This window comes from Strix uralensis, chromosome Z, assembly GCF_047716275.1.
Source record: "Strix uralensis isolate ZFMK-TIS-50842 chromosome Z, bStrUra1, whole genome shotgun sequence".
Classification (NCBI taxonomy): domain Eukaryota; kingdom Metazoa; phylum Chordata; class Aves; order Strigiformes; family Strigidae; genus Strix; species Strix uralensis.
This window is the reverse complement of record NC_134012.1, coordinates 52,235,707-52,247,621: the sequence shown is the minus strand read 5'-3', so window position 1 is coordinate 52,247,621 and position 11,915 is coordinate 52,235,707. Positions and strand designations below refer to the sequence as shown.

Here is an 11,915-nt window from a genome sequence, read left to right as displayed (position 1 = left end):
AGTATTCTTATGCCATCCATCCCAAACTGTGGTTTCTAGGTGACACTACCTGAACGACAGAAATGAGGAGACATTTTTGCTACTGCTGAGCTAATAAGTCACCATATTTGACCTTACACTACAGTAGCAACTGCTGATTTTACTCTAGAGGCTTTTGGATCATGTGATCTGATGACACACTGCAGTTTTGATGTTCATGGCTCTCCATCTGGATTTTATTTCTCTCATGGTTTGGCTGAAAGGTATGGGTATATGTGTGTGTATTCATACACACACGCACACACACGCGCGTGTGAGCATGCATGCATATGTGTGTTACATCCACTTCACATTGCAGGTTTCGGTTTACAGGAGTTCTGGTGGACGATCAGTCTGTCTGGAAGAAAAGTACGCCCACAAATATCACATGGAACTAGCTGGTTCTGGGCGCTGATCCAGGCAGCCTCATTTAAAGAATCAAGATCATAGAAACCTTTGGCTGGAAAATTAAAAAAAGAAAGTATCAGCTTTCATTCTGGAGACCCACATTCAACTCTTTATGGAAAATATTTTCAGGAAATACCTGTTGACTGAGCCTTTCAGTTTAACCAAACCATATTGCTTTTGCAAATGAAAAAGAAAGAAGCAAAGAGTAAAAAATATATAAAAAAGAATCTGCTTTTTGTCCCGGGGGTTGAATTAAATTAACTTCAAACTGAATTATTTTGTATTGTATGAGAGTACAGAGAAAACATCATGCTGTGTGTTATGATATGCATTTTCAGCTAATTATTAACATCTTTGCATACATACTATTATCAGCAAATTTCACTTTTTGGCTTTACTTCAAGTTCAGTTTAATAAGCATGTGCTATCTGACCGTGGCAATGGGCAGGAGTGTATCATACTTGAGAATATGCTCTTTGTATTGCTCTGAACAAGGGGCCCAATTTTCTTCCTGTTGAAGACTATGCAAGTTTTGCCAGTAAGTGGAATAAAGTTTAGGTAAGCCTATAACTGTACAGACAAAACCTACAGTTCTTTTAAGCACAATTTCTAGTGAGGTCATAGATGCATCTATTGTCATCTAAACACTAATTCAGTCTTACTCTCATTTATTTTCCACTGCAGGAAGAGTGACTGCTCTGAAAGCTCAGGAGCATTCTTCAAACATTCACATCAGAAGTATTTTCAAAATTTTATTTGAGTATAAAAAAACCTCTTGTTCACTTTCATCTTGAAATGGACTTTCACATAGTGTTGTGTCAAAGTGATTTCTAAAAAGGCCAGGTAGGTTGCTTAATACCTGGATTTGATCTTAAGAGTTTTCATCTGAAGTGCAGGCATAAAAAAATCTACATGGCTTGACTTGAAGATGTATTTGCTTCACCCTTCTCAAAAGGTATGACAATACAGAAGACGACTAAAAAACTGTTTTGCTTTGAACTGTTAACAGCAATTTTTAAAAGAAAAGGATTTGTGCATTTAAAAATATTCCATGGTTTCTGTCATTGGCACATGATAGAGCTCTTCATTAAAGGCCCATACAGTTTTAATATGATTCATATCCAATGGTTCACATAACCACAATAAGCCTTAGATCTCTTAATATGCCTGTTCCTAATGTTCTTTTTGTTAGAAGAGCAACCAAGCAGTGTTTCTTTTCTTGGCTGAGACAAATATCCCCTTTGCTTGCAGGAAATGAATGTGTATTTTCTGTACTTTGGAAAGTTTATGGAATATTAAAAAAAAAGAGAAAGAGAGATGACTTTCTCCTTGCAGGCATGTGTTAAGCATTCCACAAACAAAACACTGTGTAATCAGGGCAGCGGTTGTCTTCCCGTGACACTTGAGTTTTCAGAAGAAGATTTATGTAAGTTACAAAAGTTTTATGTAAGCAGTTAATATTTCTGAGCTTTTTTTGAACATTTCCTGTTCCATTCAACAACAGGGGTAATCCCTCCTCCCTAAACTGAGAAACTGTGAGGCATGCAGTTATGTGTATGTGGTCTCAAGGTCAGTTATAGCATTTACCAGATGATCAACAGTAAGTCTTACGGAAAAAGAACAACACTGAGATTATTTTCTTGAGGCCAGGAACATGAGGCAACTTCAGGGGGAACAACAGTTTTAGCTAAAGCTACAGAACTGATCAGACTTGCATCAGCAGGCATTTAGGGACAGATGCTGGAAGCAGGTCAGTGTTCCCTGGGGAACTGTGGCCACACAACACCTCATAGGAGATGCACGGCGCCTGGTATGACTCATTGCATAAATGAGACAATTTTCTGATTCATATCTGGGAGCCTTCTGCTGGATTGTTCTCTCAAAGAGTGGTTGTCTTTCCGCTTCCACTCCTTCAAAATAAGAATAGTGTATTTCAAAATAACCTGACTTGTCCTTTTGCATCCTCCTCTTTCAAATGGAATTCTCATTTTCTCCATCTTTTTTTATCACGCAACGTGTAATAATTAAAGATCTTAACAACAAAAAGAGCAAATACAATAAAAATGTCTTTTGAACATATCTTTACTGCAGATTCAACTCTGTTCCTTAGCATCTGTCAACCAAGTCCTGATCTGATATTATTTGTACTGTGATTATTATTATTTTGAACAGCTGGTTAGTGTTCTCAGTGATCCTGCCTTTTCTCTGTGTGTCTGTTTCTTTGTACTGCTGTAAATTGTCTAGTGTATGACTCTTTCACAGTGAGTTGTAGGAGAATTATCTACTTTTCCAGACATTAGGGGAAGCTGTGGGAAATTATGGGCAATATAAAAAAAAAAAAAAAAAGTGGGTGAACTAACTGCCTGTGAGCAAGTGGTCCAAACCTGGCTCAAAGTAGCTCAGAGCAGCTGGCAGGGCCAAGGAAAGCATCCAGCTGAAATGGTGAATTAACTTTATGTGGGAATGGGTAAGTCTTGTGAGCAGCTTCTAGGCAAAGCACAGATAAGACCTCCTTTTGGTCCTACAGTGAGCACACACCCCTGGGATACATATGGGAGCCCAGCTCTGGTGGGTGCTGAGGACCGTCAGTTTTCACTGATTTGAAGAAGTGGGATCTAGGCATCTTACAAAACAGAACCCACAGCACAAACACACATAACTGGCAGAAATAAAATGTTTGGTTTATACTACGTATTTTTTTTTTTCTACTGTTTATATTATAATGTCTCACAAAGAAAGTTTCTAAAGCTTGTAAAAAGGGATCAATGACATCCATTGGATGTTCATTGTAGAAGATACTGCATTTTTATCTATAAATATATTTTAATAAAAACCTGAAACTACAGTATATGTATACTATATACAGAATACCTTATTTTCTACCAGTCATCATGCATCTAGTATCATATTTCTTATTTTACCACAGAACTCCTATTTTTGAGGCCACTCACTGTTTACTACTGCTAAGTACTAGTGTTATTTATTTTTTTTTCATAACCAACACTATAGGTGTAAAACCTGGCTAAAGTGTCTATCCCTACATTGCTGAAGGGTGTTTTATTTTAATGACTGTATGTGTCAAGTCCCCACATTATTCTTGGATGCTTTTGCCCATTTTAAAGTATGCCTGTCTACAGCATTGAAAGTAGTCAAAAGGTAGTGATGTAGCTGTGAAGCAGGTTGCTAATCTGTGTTTTGATCCAGAACATACTGACACATAAAGAGGACTGTCCCAGGAGGCATGTCCCACAGGGCTCTTCTCATGGATACAGCACAAAAGGAGAACAGGATACTTAACAGAAAGCTTAAAACAAGCCATGATGGCTACCTTTTCTTTGGAATAAAATGGAGAAGTACTTGCAAACTGTTAAGCTACTGCTTAAAATTATTTTTTTCTCTTCCTCCCACTTTCTTCCTCCCATTTCCTCACTTGGTCTGTAGCTTACCTTGTATGGGACTGACTTCAGGCTTTTTTGGCTCTGGCCTTCTCAAGTGCTTGCGTAGCATGTCATTCTCCTGGTGTCATTTTTTCAGGCATTGTGGCTCATGGATACTAACAGATTTTGTTCCATACTCACAGCCACATATGTAACAAATCACTGCTGGTGGCCGTCTTATCACTTGTGCCTGCAAACAATTGTGAAGAATAATAAATATTGTTTTCAACATTAATTTTGAATCAGAACAACTTTGGATTAAAACAATCATGTAGATTAAGAAACCAATTCATATCTGTGTAATCAGTGTAACAGTTTCTAACAGTTTTGTTTTGTGTGGATTCAGTCTTGTAGCATGTAAGAGTTATTGCCTCGTTAAGTGGCCACCTGGAACAGGTAGGCTCCTTCTGCAGATACTGGGCTGAAAATTCATATGTGTCATCTAATTAATACCTAGCTATGTAGGTTTTAGCTCTTTTACTTTCACACCATTAAGTTAATGGAAATGTCGAGTCTTCATGTGCAGAAACAAATCCTCTGATTGATCAGGCTGCTGCAGCACAGTGTCTATCTTAAATGTTGAAGCCCTTTTTTTATCTACCAAACAGAAGCAACATGGAAAGCAGCAACAAAAGCTTCCTCACATCAACTGCTGATGTCTGGTGCTTAGCAGAAAGACCCCATCTCCAGGCAGAACACTGTTAAAGCACTGTGTCCAGCCTTAGCATCTCTCTTAAGTTGGGCAGTGACGGCAGCTGTCTCAAGCTTGTGATTGTGGTCCCTAACCCCATGTTACTTCTGCCACAGATCAATTAACTGACAGAATTCTTGTCCTTGAAGGATTAAAACATATCCAGGATATTTCAGGATAGGAGTGCAAAATAGGAACTGTTGCTTGTTTATCCTGAAGGCCTCAGGGTGAATTTTGCCAGTGACTGCAGTGAGGGCAGAACTGGACTCTAAACAAGTAATTGTTTCTGTACTGCAGATCTGCTTTTGTTCATAAACAGCTCTACAGAAGAAAAAAATGCCTCAACCCCACACCCCACAAATACATATTCTCAGCTTGAAAAATATATAATTACTGTGGTATTGCAGATTATGGACTCCATTGTGTCCTTAGGCATGTCCTGGGCTAGGCGTGGTGTCAGTACTAGCCCTGCTCCAGTAGCAGTGTAAAAACATATTGCAGAGACAGCACTTTGAGGCACACTGATGGGTCTCACAAGCACCAGCACTTCCTGCACTCCTGACTGCAGAATACCAGTAAGAGACAAGCTATTCCCTGCCCTCCTAATGGTCGAGGACAGCCATGCCAGACCAAACATGGAAAGCCTTTCTCACTCAAACATGGGAAGCCTTTCCACTCAAACAAGGGATGTGGGGATTTCATTTTTCCCTCTGCTGCTGTGTAAGACAAAGTGTAACCTGTTCTAGTACTTATGACTCTCTCTGTCAGCCCATCAGTGTATTCAAGAAATTCCGGGCAGGTCTTCTCGCATTTATACTACAGTCTGAAAATGTCATTAGTGAACAGTCTGCATAAGCTTTCTTTCCTGAATCACACATGTAAACTCAATTACATGAAGAAATACTACTCTACAAAGTGTATTTTTGCTGGGAAAAGTTGGACTTCATCTGGAAAGTTCTCACAGTTAATTGAAACATAACTTACCCAAAGACAGTCTTTCCAAGGACATTTTCATCTTCTTACCATTTCCTTAGCCATCTTTGATAACAAGGTATTTTTAATATATATATGTAAAAAACCATCTCTTCCTACTCATAGCTGAATATAGCAACAGCTGTTTTAAGAATGCCCTCTGATTTTTCATTATCAGTTTTCACCTACTTCCTTACTTCAGCTATTGAGCCAGACCTTGTCTGATTTGGAGATAAGACTGTAGGTCTAGATATAGTCTTCTGAAGGTGGTGTATGTTTCTTTGCAGGCTCTGGAGAGCTTTAGATAAGGATAATATAGTCTAAACTCTTGATGTTAGGGGACTCATTTCAGTGTGCATGCTTGTTATGGGTATATTTCTAGCATTTTAGAAATGATTTTCTAAAAAAATGTTAGGTGTAAAACCACTGGGAACACATTTTCCACTCTAGTCTTCATTGGCTAGGTTCCTGCTATTCAGTAAAACAGATTATTAATTGGCTGAAAACTGGGACAGAGCAATTTGATGTACATTCAGTTTGTAGGCACTCTTTATATACTACCAGAATGAGAAAAAGGAATCCTAGTACAAATGAAAATCACGCTTGCTTAGCCTGCACTGTCACAATCATTTCTACTATATGGGGCAGTATAATAAAAACACATGTATAGCTTCGAGGAGACTTATAGTCCTGATATAAGACAGGTCAAAAATCACTTAAAAAATTAAATACTTCAAATAAATTTAACAGATGCATAGAAATATCATTGTTAGAATCAAATAGCTTTTTGTCTTATAAATATTTCCCTAGTGAATGGAGATAGCCTTTTATCTTGGACAGCTTCGTTCAAATCCGTTAAATTTGTTCTAAAGCCATTGTGATGTCTTACTATTGAACAGCTGCCAGAGACCTGCAAGACAAGAGTTAGTGATCTCCATCCAGTGCAATCTGGATACATTTCCACAGTTCTGTGATGGTCTTTTTGGTAGTCTCACCTGAAAACCTGAAGACTGAATGAGCAGTACTCTGATACCTCCAGATCCTGACAGAGCATTTATAGGTGGGTTTTGTTGTGACTGTGCAAAAGCAGGCCTGCAGCTAAATAGACGATTCTGTTTTCCAGAGTTATCAATTGGAATTGATTCATACTAAATCCTATTTGGTGAAAAAAGTGTTTAAGAATTCTGTTCATGTAGAAATGTCTCTGTTTTGTAACTTTTTGTAACAATTAAAAACTGTACAGAAACAATAGCAGAGACCAGAATTAATTAAAAGGAATCAGATCACTCTAAGGATGGAATTCTTTTTTCCAGAAATGTAGCGAGTTTGAACCATCACCACAATCAAATTATACACACAAATCCTTCTCTGCAAATACTCAGATGTAAAAGAGCTGAAAAATAAAACCTGGAGCAGGATATCCTTACAATTGGTAGTAACAGCTCTTTTGTTGCTTAACTGTGGAATCTGAGGTATGATAAGCTTTATTTGGAATTTCTACAGCTGATGATATTTATCCTTAATTTCTTTTTGTCTTCAGAGTGTGGCTATCCCAAATGTCACATCTGGAAGCCTGCAGTTTGAAACTATTTTTGGAATCACCACAGTTTTCCAACCCAAACTACTCACAGGCCAGTGGCTAGGCTGTCTGCTCACTGCTTTGTTTTTCACTTTTAAAAAGGGTTGTAGGGAAGGTCTGTTCCTGAGGTTATGTGTTATTATAAAAATACGTACAAATACCTAACAGTGCAGTTAGGCTTTCCTCTGGTGTCTCAGTATTTTCTTTTTTCCCCAAGACTGCTAAGTATGTCTGCATGACCATGAATGAAGTTATTTAACTCAGAGGGCTACGCAACCATGTATTTTCAATAGACCTGACATTACTTGAGGTTCGCCCCAGGCTGCTGTTACAGTGTTACATGAGGTCAAATGCTCCCATACTGCATGAAACTTTTAATTTCATCTTAAGTACACCCGATAAGACTCCCAAACTCCCCTCCATAAATATGTATTATCCAGGACTGCACACACCCCCACCTTTATTGTTTAATTATCCATTTTAATGGGAGGAGGGGAGGCTTCCTGCTCTATTCCAGAGTTCATAGGCTTGAATTGCTCAAGGAACAGAGGTTCAGGAAAAGATTGGTACAAACACCTGGCAACAGCATCGTGTTGTATGAAAGCAGCCCTTTCCACACATTCCTCTCTGGAAAGTAAGAGGCATTTTGCATAAGGGACAGGGACAAGCTGTGGCATGGGTCTCATGACCATCCAAAGGTGCACTTCATGGTCTTCTGGAGTGCTTTCAGCCACCGACCCAACACAACAGCAGACTAACATTAGGATTAGTCATATGCCTGTATATGAAGTTACTGCCAGATGATGCAGGTAATTAAAGATGTTACTCCACTGGAAGCACTAGAATATCCCATTTTACTCCTGATGTGTTGTCTTTTAAAAGAAATGCATCAGTATAATGAACATGGCATTTGTGTAAAAGCAGAAATGCAGGAAGCTCAGTCATCCACAACAATAATAATGTTTCACTCAAACCATTCATTCACTGTGCATTCTCATCTAACTTTCTATATTTACAAATATATTTGTCAATATTGTCCTATGAAGATGATCAAAACTGCTGCAACCAAGGTAAACAAAGTTTATCATTGACTTCATGCCTTCATTAGAATTACATAGCATCTGGAGGAGTTTTCATTTTACCAAGTGACTAGATGACTTTACACTAGAGCAAGATTCAACATCACCATTTTGTTGTTACACAAGTTTTCAAGACTTATGCTGTGTTAAAATGCATTACAATACTGTAAAGGAAGATCACTGAAATCTTATTTTTAGGTAGTAAACTTGATAAGAAGAAAACAGCAGATGGCAGCACCAGATGCTAGTGACACATCTGATAGGATTTTAGGAGCAGCCTTATCTGTTGTCAAAAAAACTGTAACACATCTACCCACAGCAAGTCATTAATACTCAGTTACATGTAGCAGACATCTTGCTCTATGAAAGAATAAAAAACACACTCTGCTCTAGTGCAAGTCTGAGTTTCAGTAGTTTCAGACATCACTTCCATTGTCTGGGATATCACAGCAGAATTCAAACCAGAATTTTTGAGCTGACGTGATCCTTGAGAGTCTCTTAAGTATAGACTGTTTGTTTTACACAGCCAGGTATAATTAACTCAGATGTGTTCATGCATTCTGGGAACAAGGACAGTTAGTGGAAGAGATGGCTTACGAAGGCTGTTGAGTGTCCAGCTCTAAAGGCATTTAATGCCAAACGGAGTGTTTGTCAGTAATGATACTGGTCTAGTTGATCCTGCACTTGGTAAGGGAGAGAGAGCTCCAGGACAGAGGCATGCAGGCAAAGTGCTTGCCCTTCACATGGTGATCCAAAGCAGCCAGATCTTTTTTTTTTTTTTTTAAATTAGGAAAACACAGCTTTTTAATTTAGGACATCTTTCATTGCATAAATTAATTTGACAGTAACATTACAGTTCTTAAATACATTTATATAAGGGTTGGGGGTTTTTTTGTTATTCCTTCCCTTTGATTTTTTGCTGAATCAGTACTTTAAACAGGTACTTAAATAATTCACTGTCACAGTGAGTAGGTCTAAGTGAGACAGGGACTGCCCAAATGCTTTCCTGCCAGGACAAAAGCAGATTGCCATTTCACTCCACTACTGGTAATTTTTAACAGAATTAATAAGCATCTGAGTAGCTAGTGAGGTGAGCAAAATTAAAACCATATGCTAGAAAAAGATGACTGTAGAGGAGACCCAGACCTTGTCCCATGGCAAATCTGCAGTCCTTCTGTGAGCTTAATGCCTTTCAACATCCTTCAGTGTGTGGACCTTTCAAAACTTTCAATTAGAGGTGGAGACCCTCATTCAGAGAATTTAAACCTATGGAAAAGATGCTTCCTTTGACCACTTCTTAGAAGCAGTCTTCCAGTCCTGAACAGCCTCTGGGATCACAGGATATTTCTTTCACTTTTTCCATTCCTATCTCTGCCTTTAATGTGTACCTCTGTACAAAAGGACAGCTCTAAACATAATAAAATAAAGGACCTCAGAGAGGTAAAATCCATCATCCCTTCCTAAAAGTTAATAATAAAGTCCTTCAGAGTCAATTACAAACTACAAGCTGTACAGCCTCATTAGTTCTGCTGCAACTGATGAACTGTAACTGGAAGTAAATGAGGAAACCTGTTGTTCCTACGGAAGGAAGAACAGATCCTAACACGTTTCACTCTGGCTCTGCAGAGCTCACAGAAGTAAAAAGTAGTAATAATGTTGTTGTTCAACAAGTCAGCAGATGTGACTGAATCTACACAGGGAGCAGATATGTTGTGCAAGAGGGCAACATTTTTACAGAGTCACTCTCAATGCCAAACCACACTCTAAAGTCATTTTTTTTTATGACATTATAACTACAGACATTCTCTCCTCCTGCCTTTTTTTCAAACATACAGAATTATGTGTGAAGGACAAAACTTTTTGCTTCACACCCATGCCTTTCACTGAACCTTTAGAGCAATGCCAGTTCTTTGGTAAATGGTACAATATAGTAACCCAAGAAGAAAATCTCCTTTCCTTTAGCTATAGATGCACCTATTCAGCACTTTGAACTGAACAGTTTGTGGGTTATTTGAAATTTGTTGGTAAAAGACCTGAGGAGTGGACGTAATTTGTCAGTATCTATCAATTAGTGGCCTCAAATAGCATTATATTAAAATGCCTCACATTGTCTTTACTATCATGTCTGTTAGGGTAATTCTATTACCTCCATGCTTTGACTTTTAAAATGTTTTAGAAATACTCTGCATAGCACTGCATTCCTTTGGTGACTAAGAAAGCTAAATCCCATTTTCAAAAGTAATGTAGGCAATCAGGAGTCCAACCCTCACTGAGAAAAAAAAAAAAAAGCCTTTTATTTCAGACACTGCGCCTAAATTTAGACATCTTTTTACAAAACTCCTGGCCAAAAGACATCTTGTGCAGAAAGAAATGGAGAAAAAATATGCCATTTTCCAAAACTTTGTGTAGCTTTTGGATAATGTGAATCAGCTTCTTTATTCTTGGATCTTGAATCAAATTCAGTGGAAAGAAATGTGCAGTCTTCTTTATTTTGTTGATGTTATACTCTGAGTTACTGCCTTTGAACATGCAGTCCTCAGTAAACTCATGTTCCATGCCAAGGTTAAGAATAATGGTAAAAAATGAAAATCACTGTCATGCTTACAAGATAATGAAACATTGTGTTTCATGTTATCTAAATAAAAATACCTAATACCTGGTAAAACATATAACATTCAAAGCTTGCCTAAGCTGCTCAACAGAATCTCCTAGGGAACTATAGCACACAATGGTTCCTTTTCAGAACATAACTCTCACAGGACCACAGAGTATGAGAACTCAACTACTGCCTTGCAACAGGAAACTCAAAGGAAATAGGAATAGTGGTTTCTCTTATGCACAGAGTATTATCCTTTCCTTTACCTACTATGCAGCAGAGAAACATTTGCATGGAGCCAAAAGATCCTTCTGACAGAAAGTGATTTTAAATTTGATGGGAACCCAGTCTCCCCTGGAGTGCCTAGCATCAAAATGCATCCACACCCTTTCATACAACACATGCCTAGCAATTCACCTTGTCTAATACAGCTGGTGCAGCCCCACTCTTTCCTTGGCGGGTCCTAGATGCATGATCACTTGCTGATCCAGACCCAGAGCTTGGGCCTTTACCAAATTTATGAGGGCTAGAGCTTGGCAGCCCCACACTGCTGCTACCTCTACTGCAACACTTTTGGTGCACAATAAGACAATCAGGAAGGAAGGTTCGGCCACAGTTTCCACAGGGCAGGAGCTGGGCTTGAGCACTGTGATAAGCTGCCTCATTTTCAGCTGTAAGTGTACAGGAACCACCAGTAAGGACCTCAGGTTTCCTGGGCTCCGCTCTTCTCAGATGCCTTGGTAGCTGATTGTTTTCAGTATGCCACTTCTCTAGGCACTGGGGTTCATGTATAGAAATAGACTGTGACCCAAATTCTCTGCCACAGATATAGCATACCCTGAAGCAAGGTCTTCTTGGTGGGATGATGGGCCGATTCAGTGGTGTCCAAGACATGTTTGAAGAATCTGACTGTTTTGACATTATTGCAGTTCTCGGTCACCTTTTCTGCAGTCCAACTTCTAGATCTACTACTTCGGTTAAAATTCTGGGAAGATCTGACACATTAGATGGTGAAACCTGCTCTGAAGGCAAAATGCTAGCAGGGACCTCTGCAGCATTTGGCAAACAGGTTTTGTTCACACTCTTTTTCTTGACATTTGTTTCCATGAAGGGTACAATATTTCAAGAAACTTCT

At 38.7% G+C, this 11,915-nt stretch overlaps 1 protein-coding gene across 1 annotated transcript; it reads right to left on the bottom strand.

Moving 5' to 3' along the window:
- Positions 1-326: 326 nt before the first annotated feature.
- Positions 327-11,701, bottom strand: ZNF475 (zinc finger protein 475). The gene is given in 3 exon segments (XM_074856914.1): positions 327-478; positions 3,873-4,053; positions 11,198-11,701. Coding segments are annotated over 3 exon segments (837 nt in total).
- Positions 11,702-11,915: the final 214 nt, after the last annotated feature.